Raw genomic sequence first — 22583 nt, forward strand, 5'->3', positions numbered from 1 at the left:
TCACATAAAATACATATATAAATATATTTATAAAATATAGCATATAAGTGAGCCACCCTTTAAGGGTTATGAGAGACTAATGTATTAATACATTATAAATACTAAATGCTAAATAATTATATAGGTACAAACAGTGTAAAATCTATCCGTATAAAATATGTTTTCTTCTTTGCAAGATATAAAAGCAGGTTTTGGCACTGAAATATACATGGTGTTTAAAAAGTAAAACTAATTTATCATCATCACAAAGATCTAAGAAGTTGGGATAGCTAAAACAGACATTTTCATATAAACTTTCACGCAAATCATCATACATAGGGCAATACAACATTAGCAGGCTTCCTTCCATTGTTGGAATAACAACATCGTCACTGAGGATCCCGGGCGCATATGGTTTTCACATGTGCTACTTACCTGTAACAACTGTCTGTCGTGGGAGGAATTGCTTAGAAAACACCATGTTATCACCTGTCAACTCAAAATTAACTCAAAGGGTGTTTTATCCTATGGGTGAAATGTTGCAAGGGCTTTTTGTCATGGGGCATTTAGCCTAGGGTTGTTTTGTCCGAGGGCTTTTTGTCTGAGTGGACCTATTGTCTGCCCACCATCATATTAAACGTGCAGTTTTACACACGCACGCACGCACGCACGCACGCACGCACGCACACACACGCGTACATACATACGCAGCCTTTAACAACAGAAATAGTGGTCACCTAAAACCTCAGATTTAGACCCACTTAAATAATTCATTTTAGATTCAACCATCTATGGTTCAAGTTTATAATTCATATTGGAAAAATACGTGTTTGGAAACATATAAGTTTCATCTGATCTTATCAGATAGAAAATATACAAATCTATATTTAGAATGTTCTTCGCGGGTTCGAACATGTTCTCTCTAAGTTCCGGAAACAAATTTGCCATAGCGAATCTTTTTAGAGTGACGTCCCTTTGTACACTCATTTCCTACAGCTTGGCAGTGGACATGCTGAGATCGACAACAGACATGAAAGATTCGCTCGATTATTCAGGTGATGTCAGACACGTGGTGGCTGGTGAGTATCTGTTATTCTTTTCTCTAATATTCGATTTCGTGATACAAAATAACTGTACTTGCTCTTAATCCAAATAATACGACCAAAATAACAAAATCAGTCTAACGATGTTGATAAACTGACAGTGACACGATTATTAATAATAATTGCACTGATGATCCGTGTAATGGCTAAATAGAACTTTCAGAAAAATTGTTTCCATTCTATGTCCAAAACACCTGAAATTAATGCTGATTTGTTTAGGATAATACGTTGGCCGTGAAATCATGTGGATTACGAAGTGCTGCATTTACTTTTTGTTGTTTATTTTTGGGTTATTTTTGTTTATATTGTGCATGAACTGAAACCAGGTGTGAATAGAATCCTGTTTCAAGTGTGCAGTGCTTGTTACAGGAATGGGTATTGGTTGGCCATGTCCGATTAGCCTGTATTTGAACTAGTATCCAAGTCTTGTGTGTGACCTACCATGGTTGGTGTGTCATCTTATCAACAGGCATGGTAATGTGTTCAAGGTTCAAAATAACCTATTTATTATATACCCATGTAAACTTAGGATAGTATTACAGGGGTGCAATACGGATGACGTGGTCAAAGTCCGTATTGCACCCCAGATTCCGTTTTCAACCCCTGCCGGTTCTACATTGCTCTACGCTATGATTTGTTTTATTAAGTAACAGATTAATGCAAGATAAGGGGGTATATAATAAATATAGAACATCATACTAGCGCATTTGGATGTTTTGTATTGAACGAGAAGATGTCATGGGAGCTGAGAAACAACTCGTTCTTCGAACTCTCGTTTCTCTGACGAGAAGATGACGAGAAGATGTCATGGGAGCAGAGAAACAACGAGTTTGAAGATTGAGTTGTTTCTCAGCTCCCATGAAATCTTCTCGTTCAATACAAAACATCCAAATGCACTAGTATGACGTTCTATATATGCATTCACATAAAAATCACAAACAAAACTAAAACTCAACCAAAATCATTTCGAGTTGCAACATACAAATATACATGAAAGAAACAGAAAACCCAGAAGCATAACCGCACCATGCATTATCACCCACTGTGGCTTTCTAGCTGGCGTATTCGTGTCTCTTCAGATATTGTATTATTCATGGAATCATGACATCACATATAGATGAACTCGTGTCTCTTCAGATAATGTATTATTCATGGAATCATGACATCACATATAGATGAACTCGTGTCTCTTCAGATATTGTATTATTCATGGAATCATGACATCACATATAGATGAACTCGTGTCTCTTCAGATATTGTATTATTCATGGAATCATGACATCACATATAGATGAACTCCACTGGTGTAAGTAATGTACCTATACGATGTGCAACATCCTGCTTACAAGTTACATACATATTACAGTTAGAGTTATGGGATGAAGTGAATAAGGTTTTGTGCTGCTTTTAGCAATATTCTAGCAATTTCACAGCAGGGGACACCAGAAATGGGCTTCACACTTTGTACCTTTGTGTTGAATTGAACCCCAGTCTTTTAGCGTAATGGGGTGGTGGGTTAGCTTAATGGTTTAGGCTGGGTTCGATTTCCCCACATGGGCACAATGTGTGATGCCCATTTCTGGTGTCCCTCATCGTGATATTGCTTGAATATTGCCAAAAGTGATGTAAAACCCAACTCATTCACTCATGGCAGTGTAATGAACGAATGCTTTAATCGTGCAGCTACCTCATCAGCCCTATAGGTAATGTGATATGTGTCACACATGGGTGCAGTTAACTGGTACCCATCAGTTAACTAAACCCATCTGTGGACCCATGGGTGAAGAGTGTAAAAATGTATAAACTACCCCCCCAAAAAACTATCAATACCCAATGGGTACACCATTGTTCCCCTTACCATACCTATTGGTCAGTTTAACTTGCATTGAAATACTCATTTCTAATCGGTTTCCAGATTACTCAATGGACATTTTTACACAAAGTACCCCGGGTGACAGAGGTTTAAATTTTATCTACCTCTCTAGGAAATGCTGATTTTTTGACAATATGACCAGAAATAATGATTATGTTAAAATATATTTATTTCCTGTTGTTTTCAACAGGATCAGTGTAAACATGATAAGGAAATTAAAATACTGTTAGTTAATCTATCAAAAAATTATCTCAAAACTGCTCACACTGTTAATTTTGTTAAAAAATCCCTACCTACATAGCATTTTGTGAAAATATCACAAAAAATATCTGAGATGTCCCATAAACTCTTTCTCTATAAATAAACTCTATAAATATCTGTAATATAATATATCAGTACTAATATAAAAAAAGTAATGGTTGCAAGAGCTGGGTATCTAGGATAAAGCATACATTAGAAGTATATGGATTTGGATTTGTTTGGCAAGAACAGATGGTTCGAAGTGAAACGCTATTTGTAAATGAATATATAGGTAGACTCAAAGTTTCGTATCAACAAGACTGGAATTCTGCAATAATAAAAGGCACAAAAACATTTGGATATTCGTCGTTTAAACCTATGTTCAGGTGTTCAGGGGTGGAAATAACCCATTGCCCGTCGCCCGAGTCCAGTGTTTTTTTCTGTCGGGCAAGCAAATTAGTATATCACACTGTACCCGTGTCCAGTTGATATTCCAATGTTAATTATGTTGTTTATTTAAAAAATCAACAAGAAAACGGCCGGAATAGTGGAAAAATTATCAGGGCAAGTGATTTTACATGTGCCACTGTACCGGAGTACACTAGCAATTTTCAAGTTATTTCCACCCCTGGGTGTTGAATCTTATATCTTCATGGTTAGCTATTCTAAACATAGACATGCTCTTGTTCAGTTTAGATCGGGGTCTCATAAACTAAGAATAGAAACTGGCAGGTATATTGGTGAGGTTAGAAATGACAGATTATGTAATATCTGTAAACTGACATATATAGAAGATGAATATCACTTCTTACATATTTGTAATAAATATCAAGCATTGCGGTGGCTGTACATCCCTTTACACTTTTATGAATATCCAACAATCCAAAAATTTAATACGGTTCTGCAAGCATCAAATGCAAGCATCAAATTCAAGCATCTCAAAACATTTATCAGCATTTATACATGTATATCAAGCTATGTTACTGAGACAGTCTTCATTATAACATACTTTCTCACTCTGTAATTCAAAAAGTGTATCCCGGGCCTATGGCCTATATTACTTTTCTGAAATAAACCACCTAAACCAGTCTAGATTTTGACAAAAATATCTTTACGAAAATACCCTTAACACCATCCAGCTGACAGTGGCTAATCTATTAAATGCATCAAACAGTTTATACAAATCATAAACACAAACAGTTTATACAAATCATAAACACAAGCAATTGATACAAATCACTCAGCATCTGCAACTTGATGACCTTTAGGAATAACGTGTGAGCGAGTGCAAATTCATACTGAATACAGAAAGATAGGTGACCATATGATGTATGGCACACAGCAGGGTTATGTACTACTTCCCTTCTCTTCTTGTAAGGGTTTTGGTGTTGTTAAGAAGTCATGTAGGTTGTACAAGAATATCAAATGCTGATCTGTCTGTTATTTGCAGTCAAGAAGATTAATTCACTTTGACAAGGCAGTCATATCAGGTAAGAACTTGTTCTGTTCCTTTTCTTCTTTTAATATGTTTTTGTGTTTTATTGAAAAAGCTAAAGTTTGGTGTTGTTTGTGTTAGCTAGTGTTGGGAATTGGTTGAAATCTCACAATTGATGATTGCTTCATTACCAATGAACAATCATCGACAAAAATTGGTTAGCGTCATTTTTCAGATTTTCCTATCCAGGTTGTTATTGCAGATATGTATAACATGATGCAGCTTGCTACTTTAAAGTGATGACTAATATATCATGAACATAAATTTCCCGGGGTCTTCAAGAAATATTCAGTCATGGTTTTTCAGTTAGTGAAGTGAGTTTTCTAAGAATTAAACACATTTTCAGGCCCTGACAACTTCAACGATATGATCCATTGTCAAGTATTTCAAAGACTAAAACAGTAGTTCCAAAATCGTTATGTGATCGATTGCTTGTTCGTTTGGTCACTGCGACCAATCTTCGATTATTTGAATTAATCGGAACACCACTAGTGTTAGCAAAGATGTACCAGGACTTATCTGTTGTTGCATCCTGGGAAGTTGCATTTATGTTATATATGTGAGTACACTCTCTCGGTAAAGTATGGATTCTTGTACTTTGGGGTTTTGAGTCCCATCTGGGATTTATGCCCACAATTCCAGAGTCAGGCACCTAATTGCCAGCACACAAGTCAACTATGGATACAAACTCCTTATCATGAAAACAGGTTCTAGTCTTATATCTCTTGCCAAATGATATTTGTCAATGAACTTAACAAAATGTTGTGCACATGTATACAGCATTGCACATTCTTTGAAGCCCATTGATATTTTGACAGGTTATTTCCTTGTTTGACACAATCTCTCTGATCTTGTGATGAAAATTAAAATGGGCAGTCTGAACTTTGTCATAAGAATAGAAATGTGATTTAAATACAACTAGCTTGCTACAAATCGACAAGTCTTATCGATTCAAACAGAAAAATAATTTTATTGGACTCACTGTTCTCAGACGAACTGAATATTTCCAGAAAAGTAATCAACTAAACAAGTATAACATGAATACATGACACTTTTATGGATAACAACTTTTATTCTTTACGACGTTTCAGAGCTAATTCTTGCTCCTTCATCAGGTGAATGATGGAGCATTCACCTGATGAAGGGGCAAGAATTAGCTCTGAAGCGTCGTGTAAAGAATAAAAAGAAGTTGTTATCCTTAAAAGTGTCATATATTTATGTTCGTCCAACTTCTAAATGCCTTTCAAAAACTTTGGGTATAACTTACCTGTCAGCTGATCACCACATGGGTATAATGTGTGAAGCCCATTTCTGGTGTCCCCAGCCATAATGTTGCTGGAATATTGCTAAAGGCGGCGTAAAACCAAACTCAGTCAGTCAGTCAGCTATGTAATCAAGTAAGTAGAGAAGATAAAACTAGGGAGGATTTACAAGGTTCATCGGTTACTTGTATTGCATGCTTCAATTCTCAATTTCTCTGTGTTAGTTCAGTATAGTTTTCTTCTGGTAAATGTCATCACATTGAATTTCTAAATCATTATTTGAAAAGGAAGATGATGTCACAGATCATTAAAAAAAATTCTACTTGTAGAACCATTGGGGATTCTGGGTAAGAAATAGTCCCAGCGATCTATGATGATGATAAGAGACAACTAAATTGATCTATTGTCAATCTTGTGTAGATAGCTGGTCATCGCGTCTCAGTTCATTGGATTGATGATTCATGGTGTCAATCACAGGATTGTCTGGTTCAGCCTTGACTGTGTACATAGTTAAGGACCACCCCAATATTCAATATTTAAGTACTATATGGATCATGATATGAACTACTAAATACTAAAATATTGATAACTGGGGTGGTCTTTTTTGTTGAGTGAGTGAGTTTAGTTTTACGCCGCACTCAGCAATATTCCAGCTATATGACGGCGGTCTGTAAATAATCTGGACCAGACAATCCAGTGATCAACAGCATGAGCATGGAACTGCACAATTGGGAATCGATGACATGTCAACCAAGTCAGTGAGCCTGACCACCCGATTCTGTTACTCGCCTCTTATGACAAGAGTGGGTTACTGAAGATCAATATTATGACCCGGATCTTCATGGGTATTTTCTGATGAGTATGTCGGAATATTAACAAACTAACAAATAGAGAGACAAGACTATTTGAAGACATGTTATGTTAAATTATATTCTCCATAGATGTCAGACATTTGATTGCCCCGTGTATTCTATCATCAGTCTGTTATTAGAAGGACCCTTGGTCCATTGTCTACCATGTTTAAGTGGCACAATACTATATTAAGCATGTTTTGCCATCAAATATCAAATTTCATTAAAGCCAGACCTTAGTTCTTGTTGCTGCTGAACAAAGATCAGGGGATCTCAATTTACAGGTCACATGAGAATGACCTTTCGCTAATTTTGACTAACCGATGAATGACTAGGAAGAAGTCCAGATAAGCCATTAAGAAAGCAACTTTATATATGCACAAAGAACTTAATTAAGCACCCTCTGTATTTTCGCAATGATAGGTTTTCAACATGTACATGAAACTTCTCGTTGTGGCGTCGACGAATCACAAGTTTTTCTGACCCGACTGATCCTTGACTCATAAAAAACGACAAAATGATTGGAATCCATGTTGACTTTAGGATGATAATGCCTCTTTTTGGAAAAACCCATTCAAAACCATGTCTGTACAAGTATGGCCCTTGAGTGTTTAATGTTGAATTTATTGGTGAATGTGAACATTCAAAATGTCATTTTGCTTGTCTTACACGATTCAAGGTCAATACCAGGTGTAACTTCCATGTAACTGTATAACAGTGAGCACTCTCCTCCTCATACCCACTGTCAGCCTCCTGATCCTCTGAAAGGGCAGTCTATGCTATTCCTCATGTAAAGCAGCTTCCAATTGGGCAATGTTCGGTACAGGAGGATCCCTTTGTTGCACATGACGACCAATCATGTCCCAGATATGCGCCAAAGGGTTAAGATCGGGGCTCATTATATCGTGAGATATGTCAAGGGGTGCTCAAGCTAAGTTCTTTGTGCATAACTGTCTTACATCACTCGGAACTAGTTTCAAACAGGTGACTTCCATTCCAGTCTCCACTTTGGAATATCTTTGGACAGAGTTCTGGAAGCTAAATTTGAAAACTGAACACAACAAAATTCTAGAATATCTTGTTGATGACCGAAATCCGTTGGCTGTGCTTTCCACACAATGAAAATGTCTCTTCCTTTGAAATTCCAGTGAAATGAGAGAAAACGGTATAAGCATCTATACTGAAACTTCGCTATTGTACAATAAAGAAGTTGATCATCCATAAACACTTGTCATTCCCATTGCTTCTAGAATGCTTCACAAACAGTTCAAATAAGAGATAGACAATGATTTTGATGGAATCTGTCTTACAGCCTGTAACTTTGTATGTGTGTCACATTCCGACTCACAATGTATTCAATTTCTTCCAGAGTCACTGAAGTCAAAGTCCACTGAGCTGATGAACAAAGTGCACTGACAAGAAAATGACATCCCTCCTTTCTTATGTTCTATCTGTCCTGAAAAAGAGACCCCCACCCAGACCAAGCAAACACAACCTCCCTCAACCCCGGGTCTGCCATCTTGAACTGGGAGCAGACGTCATTCGGGACAGGAAGGTCTTCGTAATCGGTGACGTTCATGGCTGCTATGATGAACTGTGTGAACTGATAGACAAGGCTGAACAGAGAGAGCCAAATATTCTGTGTGTATTTGTTGGAGATCTCATCAACAAAGGTCCAAAGAGCAAAGAAGTGCTAGAACTAGTTCAGAGCATGGAGTGCTACTCGGTACGTGGTAACCATGACGACGTGGTCCTCCATGAATACTACAAATCCATTGGGGACCCAAATTACGCCATGAAGGAAAAAAACAAATGGATCAAGGACCTGCCTTGGACAGATTTTGAATATTTAAAAGACCTACCGTACACGATATCCATTCCAAGTTTGAATGCAACCATAGTTCACGCTGGACTCATTCCTGGCTGGGGATTTGAAGGGCAGGACTTCATAGCTATGACTCACATGAGGAATATAGAACAGTTTTATACTATATTTCACGGTTCATGTCCAATCCTCATCCCATCAGAGAGTTCGAACGACGGAGTACCCTGGGCCTCGTTGTGGCCAGGCCCTGATCATGTGTACTTCGGTCATGATGCGGTGCGTGGTCTTCAGACGTATCCATACGACACAGGTCTTGACACTGGTTGTGTGTATGGGAAGTCCTTGACGGGTATATTCCTGGATGGAACGAGAGAGTTTATATCAGTGACATCCAAACAGCCAGACATGTTTAAAAAAGCTGATTAAAGATCTGAGACTTTGTTTGTGTTCGTTTTATATTTTTCAACATGATTGTGCCTTTTGACGCATGTTGTTATTTTGTTATTTCTTTGTCTGTTTGGATTTCATGAACAGGTTTAGTTATAATAAAAAAATTGGTTATGATATTGTCTTGGACTAGTTGTCTGGCACCTTTTTCATAGAGATTATTAGCCGAGAGTGTTCTGGTATCGTAATCTGTGAACAGTAAACTATAAGGAACATGATTACACCAAACAGTTGCTTGTTATATGTTATTGTCGAAAAGTGTGTATGAAACTATGGTCACAAGGAACTAAGATTAATAAGGTCACTTTGACTTTGTGTTTATCCCCCGCCACGCGTTTAGCGCGAAGCTGGGGATATAGCATTTGGCTCCATCCGTCCGTCCATACGTACGAATTGGAATATCTTAAGAACCGTTCTCTAGATTCTTTTCATATTTGGTACCTAGGTTCATCACAGTATAAGAAAGGTCCAAGGCAGGTTTGGTGACCTTGACCTTCATTTCAAGGTCACAAGGGGACTTTCACGTTTTACCTGCATGTTAAGCTATCTCAAGAACTGTTAACTGGATTTTCTTCATATTCAATACAAAGCTTTATCTAGGGAAGGCGCAGGGACCAGGCGATTTTGGTGACATTCACATAATTTTCAAGGTCATGGCGACACTTTGAAGATTTCAGCATGTAAACCTGCATGTTAAGCTATCTCAAGAACAGTTCACTGGATTGTCTTCATATTTGAAACCAAGCTTCATCCAGGGAAGGCACAGGGCCCAGTTGATTTTTGGTCGACTTAATTTTCAAGGTCACAGCGACACTTTGAAGATTTCAGCATGTTAACCTGAATTGTCAGCAAGATATTTCAAGAACGGTTCACTGGATTCTCTTCAGACTTTCAAGACTTCCCTTAATTGTTTTCAATAAGCAATTTCTTTAGTACTATTTTTGCATATTTCATACACTATGACATTCATGTCAAGGTCAAAGTCAGTCTTGAAAATATGTGTGTGTTGGAACACCTAAAGAGCAAGATATCAAGAGAGGTTGACTGGTCATGTTTTTGTTGACATTTAACTTAAACTTTCATTACTTTATAAGTTTGATTTGATCATTTTCGGCGGGGGATTATGTCCCCTTAGTGACAATGCTTGTTAACATAGTTTACTGCATGTGCTGTATATATTTCCATATTCCAAATAAGACTTTTCAGTCAGTGTTCTACATGACTACAACTGGGTCTCAAAATGAAAACCCCCTTAAGATCCAAGTTAGAATTGGTCTTGAGCAACCCATGCTTGTCGTATGAGGCGACTAAACGGTTTGGTGGTCAGGCTCGCTGACATGGTTGACTAATGTCATTGTGCCCCACTTGTGAAGACAGATGCTCATGTTGTTGATCACTGGATTGATTACATAATGCCATTTAGAAAGTGGTCAAATGTAACATATGTAATAAATTACAAAATTCTAGTACTATTTTTCGGTTGAATCCCATCTGGGATTTGAACCCACACCCTCAGAGTCAGGCACCTAATCGCCAGGACACAAAGTCAGCCGCCTTACCCGCTCAGCCACCGCAAGTGGTAGTCTAGACTGCGGACTTTGTGTACCCCTCTGAGAAGTGTAAATTGGCACGGCTCCCACGGCCGAAAGCTATGATTACACTGGAATATTGCTGAGTGAGGCATTAAACAACAAACCAAAACAAACCAATGTGAATGGACGTTCATATGCAAGTAACATCTTATGTTCTGGGGTAGTGGGGTAGCCTAGTTGTTAAAGCGTTCGCTCGTCACGCCGAAGACTCGGGTTCGATTCCCCACATGGGTACAATGTGTGAATCCCATTTCTGGTGTCCCCCGCCGTGATATTGCTGGAATATTGCTAAAGGTGGCGTAAAACTAAACTCACTCACTCGCTCTTTTCCAGACTCGATTTTTTCCAGACCGCCGCCATATAGCTGGAATATTGGTGATTGCGGCGTTAAACAAGAAACAAACAAAACATACTACGGATTAGGACTGTTACCAAAAACAATTCTGAAATGTAAAAGATAAGTATGATTGGAACTATATTTGCCGATCTAAAACACTCTAAATCAGTACACACCGGATACATATGCAATTCAGGTTTTAGTCAAACAATGTACCCTCCTTTTGGTAATAGTGCAGTCAGGCCACCATCACCATAAACCGATACCAGCAAACAGGCCAGACCCAAGACCGTCCAAGATCAGGAAGACCAGGAGGACACCGGCTGAAGGCGGCAACGTCAATTGTGCACTAGGACACGCCTTCAGCAGACAAACAGTCCTTCAAGGTCTTGGTATGGTTGGTATACGAGCCTACCGCCCCTTCCGTGGAATGGCCTTGACCCATCTACACCGTCAACGCAGACGACAATGGGCAAGGACTGAACGTCGGTGGCTGCGACATGACCGCGAGTGAGTGCCTTTTGCAGATGAAGGTCGAGTCAGTCTGTTCAGAAACGTTGTCGAGTTTCAGTTTTACGACGTAGAGGAGAGCAACTGGCGCCAAACTGCGTTCAGGAAGTCCACCCGTTCGATGGAGGAGGCGTCCAGGTATAGCGCGGTATTGCGGCCCGAAAACAAGACTGGTTATCATCCGAGGAAATCTGTATGCCCAGTGATACAGGGATGAAGTGTTGAGACCTTTTGTGGTGCCCTTTATTCGGCAACAGCCAAGAGGAGTCATTTTGCAGCACGACAACGCAAGGCCTCACGCCGCCAGAATTGTTAGACAATGCCTGCACAGCGTTAACGTCAACGTATTGCCTTGGCCAGCGCGATCTACGGACATGAACCCCATTGAACATCTCTGGGATCATCTTGATCGTCAGCTAAGACAGCGAGTACCACCTCCAGCGAACCGACAGGAATTTGAACAGACTCTTGTACTTATCGAACAGAATTCCTGCCGACGTCGTGCGCCGACTGACGATGTCAGTGTGGAGACGTCAATGTGTATGTATGCCAAGGGTGGTCACAATCGCTATTGATGACATGTCCCCTAACTGCTGTCTCATTATGTGACTCTTTATGCACATTTTTAATGAACTCTGATTTGTGTATTTTTCTATCTTGACCCCTCGACTACTTCTTGCGGCAAATGTAAGATCTGCATTAGGGACCGTTCATAAGTTATGGCTGGGGTGTGGTAGTGTGGGTGTGTGTGATGATTTTTATGGAGAAGCATGTACAATGTGAATGACACCCACCACCCCCCACCAACCAAAAATAAAAATAAAAAAATAAATGAAATGTATGTACATAATAAGTGACCCCCCTGGATGTCACGTACAAAATCAATGACGCCCCCTTGCTCCCCAGAACAAAATGGGTGTCCCCCCCTTAAAATCGTCATCGCCCCCCTTAGCCATAAATTATGAACGGTCCCCTACAATGGATTTTCATTCAAATTATCGGGAAATGATTTCTGTTTGTAAAATACTTATCATAAATCTCACATACGTCTTTGTTTCTATTTTTGGGCAAGTGAAGTCGGGGATAACTTTCTTTTGCCCGGTAGTGTATTTGTAAATTAACACTATGTATTATGCAGTTCAAGTATTTGGGCCAGTGTTCTTACGTACAATAAACACGTGAATTTGATCCACGGTAACAAAAAACAATTACAGCTCGATATCGTTATGCGACGGGAACAGGGCCAGGGGTTGGCTGCGGTGGCTTCAGTGACGGCAGTTCCTCCACACCAAGGGACATGCCGTGAGATCATTGAAATTGTGCCACGTGACATTAAACCGAACTCAAACACGCTCGCGGGACCGCCTCTTTCATGGACGTGTGTGATATACTTTTATGTTGACATTTATAAAATATATGATGAAAGCTGATATACTCATATCAACAAATAACGATACCCCCAGCTGAGTGATGTGTGTTCACCATGGGGCCAGGGCGACATTTAGTCCCGTCTGACAGCGTGACCCAGTCTATGCCTCACGTGGCTCACTGGTTTATTAAAGTCGCCTGCCGTGATAGGGAACTGTGATGTCTCAATCGTGTTTTCACTTGTGACTTGCCAACTGGTTCACCTGTTTCTAGTTTCTTAAAAACTGCGGTTTACCGGGTCAAGGAAACTCTTAATCGTATCCCGTACAGCCTTTGTCGATCATGCTTTGTGGTTGATAAGATCTCTTTAAGTGTATACCACAGACGTCTCAGTCTCTGCAGAGTAGCGTACCTTAGATGTGTAAGGATACGGTTAATGTGTTCAAACAGTGAGGTTTGAAAATGTAAGGGTATATGGAATATTATTCAACGTCTGCAACCCTGACGAAAGTTTCATTAAAGTGGTGACCGATCATCAGTTTTTCCACATATGCAGTTTAGTGTACGAAAGAATGTCGACCCTAACAAAGACTGACTGACTGACAGAGTTTGGTTTTACGCCGCTTTTAGCAATATTCCAGAAACATCATGGCGGGGGACACCAGAAATGGGCTTCACACATTGTGCCCATGTGGGGATTCGAACCCGGGTCTTCGGCGTGACGAGCCAACGCTTTAACCATAAGGCTAAACCCCCCACCCCCCCAACAAAGTCGTGTTAGACTTTCCGCCGAAATTCACCAAGAATTTAGTTCCATACTGTTCATAGAGCTGTGAATTTTGTATAAATCCAAAGAGTGGTCACCAAATATTTACCTATATACCGTGATATATGTATGTAAAAAAAATTTCAAGTGAATTCTTGGAATTATATATATACTCGCCAACAATGACAGCCTATTTTATTCAGCAACACACAGAACAGGACAGTAATCAGTCACGTACTTCTAGGCTGGGGCGCTGGGATAGCCTAGTGGGTAAAGCGTTCGCTCGTCACGCTGAAGGCCCGGGTTCGATTCTGAACAAGGCTACGTGTGATGCCCATTTCTGGTGTCACCCCGTTGTGATATTGCTAAAATATTGCTATAAGCGGCGTAAAACCATACTCACTCACTACTTCTAGGCAAATAAATAAAAAGAGTTGCGTAGCTTTCTGATCGGGATCCGTGCGCCGTTTTTAACGATTTTGCATTAACTGTGACACAGCTCAATCCAGTTTTGTTTAACTCATTCACTTACACGTTCTGTTTGTGGGGGCGGTGGGGTAGCCTAGTGGTTAAAGCGTTTGCTCGTCGCTCAAAGATCCGGGTTCGGTTCTCAACACCGGTACAATCTGTGAAGCCCATTTCTGATGTCCCCCGTCGTGATATTGCTGGAATACTGCTAAAATGGCGTAAACTTAAACTCACTCACTCACTCACGGCTCTGTTTGTTGCAGATATCAGATGTGTGGTCAGATGAGAAGCAGACGACGTCAACAAAATGGCCGCCCTTGTTGCCAACCTGATGTCCATCTTACAGAAGACTCCAACTGTCCGGAAAGACAAGTATGACCTCCCCTTACCAGACACCTGTCACTTGGAGCTCGGAGAGGATGTTGTCGGGGGGAAAGCGGTGTTTGTCGTGGGGGACGTCCACGGCTGCTTGGACGAACTGCGGGACATGATCCAAGTGGTCAAGAAAATGGAACCAAACGTGCTGTTTCTTTTTGTAGGGGACCTCATCAACAGAGGTCCGTGTAGCATCGGCGTCCTCAGGCTCATTCAGAGTGGGGAGATCGACTGTTACGCCGTGAGAGGAAACCATGAAGAAATTGTATTGAAAGAATACAGGTTTATGAAAAATGATCCCAATTATGTTCTGCGAACCAAACACAAATGGATCAAGGACATGACCACACAAGACCACCACTTCCTGTCCCAGCTGCCTTTCACTATCGGCATCCCGAGTTTGAATTCAATCGTAGTGCATGCTGGGATTGTTCCTGGCCTCTCTTTGGACAAGCAAAGTCTCGTGGCCTTGACCCGTATGCGGAACATTATAGAAGAAGACTATTTTGACGGAGGGGGTCTGGTGTTCTCAAATAAGCCCGATAGGGGCGTTCCGTGGTCGTCATTGTGGCCGGGCCCTGAACATGTATATTTTGGACATGATGCACGGCGGGGGTTTCGGCAGTACGATTTCGCTACGTGTTTAGATACAGGATGTCAGTACGGAAAAACTCTCACCGGGATCTTTATCAATGGATGCCAGCAGATTGTGAGCATCAAAGCAAAGCGGATTTACTGTGTAGGGAAACCTGAATGAGATGACGTTTTCATATCTCAGTTCAGTAAACAGAAATGTAAATGTGTGCTCAGAAACCTGATTTTTGATGCAACGTGTGATCCTTTCAAATCTCAATTTTTAGCTATTCTCTATTGCAGTGAGTAATTTCATGACTTCTTTAAAAAATCCATTGCAGTGAGTGAGTGAGTTGGGTTTTACGCCGCTTTTAGCATGTTCCAGCAACATCACGGCGGGGGACACAAGAAATGGGCCTCACACATTGACTGACTGTCTGTCTGACTGACTGACTGAGTTTGGTTTTACGCCGCTTTTAGCAGTATTCCAGCAAAATCACGGCGGGGGACACCAGAAATGGGCCTCACACATTGTACCCATGTGGGGAATCGAACCCGGGCCTTCAGCTTGACGAGCGAACGCTTTAACCACTGAGCTGTCCCACCGTCCCTTATTCACTGTATATTTATCTATATTTTATACTGCATTTGTAAAGATTTATATATTTTATGTGCTAATGATGATGATGGCCTTCAGGATATACATCTGGGAGAGCATCAGTAAGCAAGATGTGCTACACGCCATGCTCGACATGCACAAGACTTACTGTGTTCTTACTGGTCCGTAACTCATGACCCGTGAAGATCCGGGTTAGAACTGATCTTCAGCTACCCATGCTTGTCGAAAGAGGCGACTAACGGGATCGGGTGGTCAGGCTCGCTGACTTGGTTGACAGATGTCATTGTTTCCCAATAGTGTAGATCGATGCTCATGCTGTTGATCACTGGATTGTCTGATCCAGACTCGATGATTTGCAGGCCGCCGCCATATAGTTGGAATATTGCTGAGTACGGCGTTAAACAACAAACCAAACCAAACCAAAACCGTAACTCATGGCAACCAATCACTCTTCATCCATCCTCGTTTATCATAGGCTTAATGTGCTCATTCATTTTCGCTTCTGACTAGGACTCATCCGCTATCTTGGCCTCGCTTTGAGCGAAAGGGCCGTCTAGTCAAATGGCGTTCGTGAGCGTAAGGAACCTCGTGCCGAGCTCGTGATAAGAGGCTTTGGGTGAGTGACGTGACTTCAAAAACGATGCTGGTGAAGTATTTTGGGGAAACAAATACTTCGTAGCAGTTAACCGATACAGTCACCAGTTAACCTAATGACAATCATTACTCAAAGGCCGCCTGATTACGCAAGGTAGTATGTGTCCGTTCCATTAAGGAATTTGACCCGTTCGTCACATGGATATATACTACTCACACTTGGCTAAGGATCACAAAAATTCACAACTTTACTTAAACGAAGATTTATATTTTGAAATTGTATCCATATAAAACTGGATAAATAATGATATGGTAACCCCTCTTTAGGCAAACAGTCACTTTAATCCAACCTTATGCACTTGAGTAACCATAAAAATGGTGTTCATGACGCCAATCAACCATTTTGCAAATCATGGAACGAGTCATTGACAAGTACACAACACCTGTCAATAGCAGGTATGGGATCCACAAGATGAAATGACATACTGAAACCTAGGATCCATGCTTACAATAACTTTAAATATTTAAACCAAATTTGACCCCACATCATAGTTTTCTGTTGAAGCCATGATTTGATCCGTAGCAAAGTGCGAATAGTATAGATATGCATTGCCGAACACCCTTCCAGAATAACATATATACTCAACACAAAAAGTTAAGGACCATCCCAATATTCAATATTTAAGTATCATATGGATCCTAGTATGAACTTCGTCACGATATGGCTGAAATATTGCCGATGTGACGTTAAATAATAACTCGCTCACTCACTCACCTAATATGAACTCTCAGATACTGAAATATTGATGATTGGGATCGTCCTTGACTTGTTGAGTATATGTGACTATGCAAAACAGTATGAAGAGCTCACCGAAATACTTGCGTTAGGCCAGTCTCCTGATTTACGGGGGCGGTGGGGTAGCCTTGTGGTTAAAGCGTCCGCTCGTCACGCTGAAGACCCGGGTTCGAATCCCCACATGGGTACAATGTTTGAAGCCCATTTCAGGTGTCCCCCGCCGTGTTGTTGCTGGAATATTGCTAAAAGCGGCGTAAAACTAAACTCAGTCAGTCAGTCAGTCTGATTTACGAATAAGCGCGTTTCTTCACGAGAAAGAGATAAGTCCGATCACGTGATAATGGCAGTTAGCCCCGTGGCAGGGATGTTATGCGAAGTGATGAATGCGCCGGAGTGTGGACTTTTCATTCACCTCAAAACGAGGATACGTTGTGAGTGAGTGAGTTTAGTTTGTACGCCGCTTTTACCAATATTAAAGCAACATCACGGCGGTGGACACCAGAAATGGGCTTCACACAATATATCCATGTGGGGAATCGAACCCGGGTTTACTGCGTGACGAGCAAACGCTTTAACCACTAGGCTACCCCACCGTGGAAAAGACAATCCAGTGATCAACATGAGCATCGGGTTCGATTCCCCACATGGGCGCAACGTTGTGAATATGCCTATCATATTTATGATTGAAAAACGCAGCTCACGTTTACGATTTCGCAGCGATAAATAAAAGCATTTAAGTAATTGCTCCATGTAAAGTTTAATTTGATCTTCAGCAATCAATATCACAATCTCGGAGTAAGAGTTGCATGTATATACCTAATTTGGTTATTTTAAAAAGATAATAAAAGATATCTGAATGAGCATGAAACTGAATTGTTACCATCTGTTACAAAATCGTTACCAGCTCGGCCATGAATGTGTTGCCTGGACTCACAACAACAATAACAACAAGAAGATGACGGGGATATTGAGGGACGGCTGTGCCTATTGAACGGCTACAACATCAGCTGTCGATCCTGAATTGATATTCTGATGTTTGACGTCATTAAACACCTTCGAGGGTACATTGATGGCAATGTTTAAGCAGTTATTCTGGGTTTACTGTACGTGAAAATCAACTTTCTATACGGACACGTCATCGATGGGTTAGTAATTCAACATGGCTGCCACTGCGCAGCTTCCGGTAAGTTTGCAGTACTTCGCAATAGGCGTAGAGGTAGCCTAGTGGTTAAAGCATGAGCTCGTCACGCCGAGGACCTCGGTTCGATTCCCCACATGGATACAATGCGTGAAGCCCATTTCTGGTGCCCTACGCCGTGATTGCTGGAATATTGCCAAAATCGGCGTACTAAATTCACTCTCTCACTTATGTTTAAACCAGGGCATCCTCATAAAGGGACAGGTCAGACTTGGTTCCAACAACCTATTTTGGTTGTGAGATCAGACTTTGTGGATTGTTGGGGCATCTGACCTGCTCTTTGATTGCGTGTCATATATGACTTCTAAGCGTTGAAATGATGCACTGACCAGACAAACCCGTGATTGATATAATGAACAACGACTGGCTCTTTGATAGCGCGTTCTTGTACCCCATGGGTCGGTGCTCATAATATCAATCACTGGTTTGTATGGTCAGTATGTCATTGGTTATCATTTAGCCGTCGTATAGATGGATATTACTGCGTGAAGTTTGAAAGCAGTCATGACTTCACGGACTGACTTTAAAGGGAAGTTCCCTCAACAATCTGATTCTTCTGAAGATGTCTATTGAAAGTCATTAAAAGCCCGTCTTGTTTGTCTGTTGACTCAGACGTTGTCATGTATATATGTCAGTACCATAGCACGGTAAATATTCACGGAAGTGGCGCATAGAACTATTGTCAATGTGTCCCGGCGGCACGACTAAAGGTATGGAAGTAATACACACCATGATTCATTTGATGGAAAATGTAATACATTGGACCTTCTGAAGTGATTCAAAAACTATTTTATTACACCATCAAACTGTTATTTGGTGGCACTCTCAATGTCACAGCTTAACATGGGCGTGGCCGTTCTGATTGCCAGTGCGCATAACAGGAAGTCATGTTTTGGGTGATGACACAGTTTATGGGTTAATTTATGGATCCAGGACAAATGAAGCTGAACAGTCTTGATAGTGTTCAGGAAATCCAGCTCTCAAGTTTACAGGTTTACATGATGTTTATTAATGTTATTTAACAATAAATTGAAATGACAATTATTGTGATGATTTAAGTTCAAATGAATCCTCAAAAGGTATGGGCACACATATTTTCACAAAGGAACACCTAAATGATCTGCCTCGTGCCCAATGACACCATTAAGAATGCATTTCAAAGTACACTGTACAATGTTGTATGGTGTTGAGCCATTGTTTTATTTTGTAATATTGCAGATAAAGTAAGAGTGTAACCGTTTATCTACTTTCGCTCATGAATAAATCAAAACGTTTAAATATATCTCGTTGGAAAATTTTCCATATTCACAACACCCACTCGTTTTGTAATCTCTATGAATACAGATGCAGTATTTCATTAGGATAACATTTTATACTGTAATGCTAACTGTTATAAAGCAAGAAATATAGAATACATAGACATTTATCCGCGATGCAATCTTTGCAAAACAAACGTTTCCTCTCCTTTTCATCAGTCCACTTCACCCCAAGTCTGCTTGTGTGATGATATTTTTTGTCCGGCGTCCGGCGTAAACGGCTTCTCAGAAAAAACAACAACCCAAACCCACTCAACCAGTGTTACTGCTGAAACGTCACATGCTTGTTCCCACCGATGATGACAGCTGAATTAGTTCAAGAAGGTCGAACCCATTTTCAATATGGCCACCATGACAGACATATTGAACAAGCATTTTATGCAATTTATTCGTCAATATCTGTAAAAAAATGTGAAATGAAATTCGGTAATGTTGGAGATCAAGGTATGGTCCCTTACGATATTTTCAGTTTTGACCTAGTTTTACTGAGTTCTTTATTTCTCTAAAAATTATTCGTTCCAGTGAATATCTCGGAAATTGCGTGACTGATGTAGCTGAACGTTTACATCGGTCTTTCTCCTTATGATGCAGCTGTTAGGTAGCCTAGTGGTGAAAGCGTTGGCTCGTCATGCCGAAGACCCAGGTTCAATTCCCACCAATAGTGTTAACAGTGAAGCAACACCTTACGCACCCACTATCCTTATGATGACCTCATGTTTTGCTCAGACAGATATATTGTACTGATAGTAGCTAGTATTTATGCAGGCACTATCTGAATATCAATGGTACCAAGAGGACTTTCCCGTTACTGTCTATATTTTTATAAGTTGACTAGATATCTGACGGGTGAGCTACAGTGCCGAGCGCCAATTGATATCTTATTTTCTCTGTCAGTTTCCATATCAAAACTGCGAGCCTAATCCTTGAGATAGAAATCCTCTGGGGTTGGGGCTAGCGCTGCTGGGGCCTCTGTCACTGGCTCTCAGGTAGGTCTTGGTGGTCTTGCCGCTGGGGAAGGTGACGTCTATGTTTGCTTTGTTCTTGATGAGGCGGGATCATCACATCACATCATGTGGGAAGCCACCAAAGTCCTGTCCACCACTACAAGTCGAAACATTGATTACACAACAGTGTCGTTTCCTGTTGACTGGGCCCCGTCCTATTGCGCAACTTGGTACAATAACCAGTCCAGTATTTTGAGACCAATTCATGTAACTGGATGCATAATTATTAATCAGTATTACTTGATACATCTAAGCACTTGTATATTGCACCACTACGCTCCTTCTAATCCTTGCAAACACGTCGTGCAGCGGGCTCTGTCGTACAGCGAGCTCTGACAAACGGAAATCGTGGAAATCTCAAAACGAGGCTCGGCCGCTAGAAAAGTTTGGCGGTCTGGTACGGACTTGATATTATATTAATCACATTGTGCGTTTCAGAACTTCACTGAATAAACGCAAAAAAAACATAACAGGTGTAACCAGTGATTCAGATGCATTGTGAATCATTTTACGACCTCATCAAACAGGGGCAGTCGGTGACGTCTTAGTTAAGGTCATGCTGCCTACACCTCGCCATAAAATATAGAAATACGATGTTATTAAATTTTTAAAATAAAATTCATTTGTAAATACCAATTTCTTATGAAACAAGGAATTGGAATTCAGTGCAACCATAGTTGTTTGTGATGTCTATTTTCACTTTCACACGAGAAAATTCGGATCGGCTGAAAAGTAGGTCATTGTCAGCATAGGTTAATGAGACTCATATTTCGGTTTGTACCAGCAACAACACTTCATCACCTATCAACAGTATTCAACTGTTAAGTGTTGCTTTCTATTCAGCGCTAATTAACTGATAAGTGTTGGCGTCCATTTGTTCGTTGCCAATCACACATCAACGCCAGTTAACTGTTGCCTCTATTACATCTTTGTTGTTTCATAACTTTTGTTGTTTTTACATATATAAATATGTTCTCTGCTTCATCACATTCATTCACCTGATGAAGGAGTAAGGATATACTCCGGAACGTTGTGTTCCTCATAATAAAGAAGTTGACACCCATAAAAACTCTCTTCCTGATTTAGTTATTTAGACGTACACAATTCTGAAAGGAGCATAAAAGAATATTAGTATGTAACACTTGTTATATTTGGGATTCCACTTGTTGGAGGCCTCGATGGCTGAGTGGGTTAGATTGCTGACTATGTGTGTTTGCGGTCCAGAATTTAGTATAACCCAGAGAGTTAATGCCTTAAAACAACATGCACCGTCAGCCCCCAACATCAAATGATGTTTACTGTATTAACAAATGCCTACTTCCAGGTAAGACACCTTTGCGGTTAGGTACCTGACTCGAGCGTTCGAATCCCCGATGGCACTCAGCCAAACAAAACTTCTAAAATCTGTACTTTACTAAGAAAGTGGAATTCTAAATATACCAATATTATCCAAAATTTGATCACTCTCTAAATGGCATTGGGTATTCATACTTTAATAGATTGTACATGTAAAAAGTGACTTGGCTTTTGGAAAATTATATTTCTTGATAATGCTCTGTTTTATTAAGACAAAGTTTTTACGGGATACGAGCCTTGAGGGGAATTTAGCATTTGAACCCACTTTAAAGACCTCATCTGTTGGCTCTGGTCAAACCAGACTGAATAGCTGCAGAGAATGATAAACCTTCACGTATTACGTCTTTAACAAATAATAAGAAGAAGAAGGGTTTATTTTGTATAAAGGCCATACGACCCATCGTACAAGGTGGTACAATAGTGATTTTGGTTACCATTTTCATATAACAACGCTAACAGGAGCAGAATAAACATGTTCTAAGAACTTGACAAAATTATTTATGATGTTATTGTCGGATGATGTACATATGCTGCGGAGTGAAAAATAATATCCATGCACCGTTTTAACAAATAATATCTTATGTATATACAGCTGATGGTTGAAGCGTAGTTGAACTGAAGGCAGCATCTTCCAGT

At 40.4% G+C, this 22583-nt stretch overlaps 1 protein-coding gene across 2 annotated transcripts; it reads left to right on the plus strand.

The window, feature by feature from the left end:
* Positions 1-947: 947 nt before the first annotated feature.
* Positions 948-9069, plus strand: LOC124261746 (bis(5'-nucleosyl)-tetraphosphatase PrpE [asymmetrical]-like). 2 transcript variants are annotated; one of them, XM_046696103.1, is made up of 3 exons: positions 948-1058; positions 4646-4685; positions 8173-9069. In XM_046696103.1, exon 3 carries the CDS (start codon positions 8227-8229, stop codon positions 9052-9054), a length of 828 nt encoding a protein of 275 aa, XP_046552059.1. In that variant the 5' UTR covers positions 948-1058; positions 4646-4685; positions 8173-8226; the 3' UTR covers positions 9055-9069. The 2 variants fall into 2 exon arrangements, with proteins under 2 accessions (XP_046552059.1, XP_046552060.1); XM_046696104.1 differs by lacking the exon at positions 4646-4685 and having other exon boundaries at positions 962-1058.
* Positions 9070-22583: the final 13514 nt, after the last annotated feature.

This window comes from Haliotis rubra, unplaced genomic scaffold, assembly GCF_003918875.1.
Source record: "Haliotis rubra isolate DU_JTF1 unplaced genomic scaffold, ASM391887v1 Scf807, whole genome shotgun sequence".
NCBI classification, from domain to species: Eukaryota; Metazoa; Mollusca; class Gastropoda; order Lepetellida; family Haliotidae; genus Haliotis; species Haliotis rubra.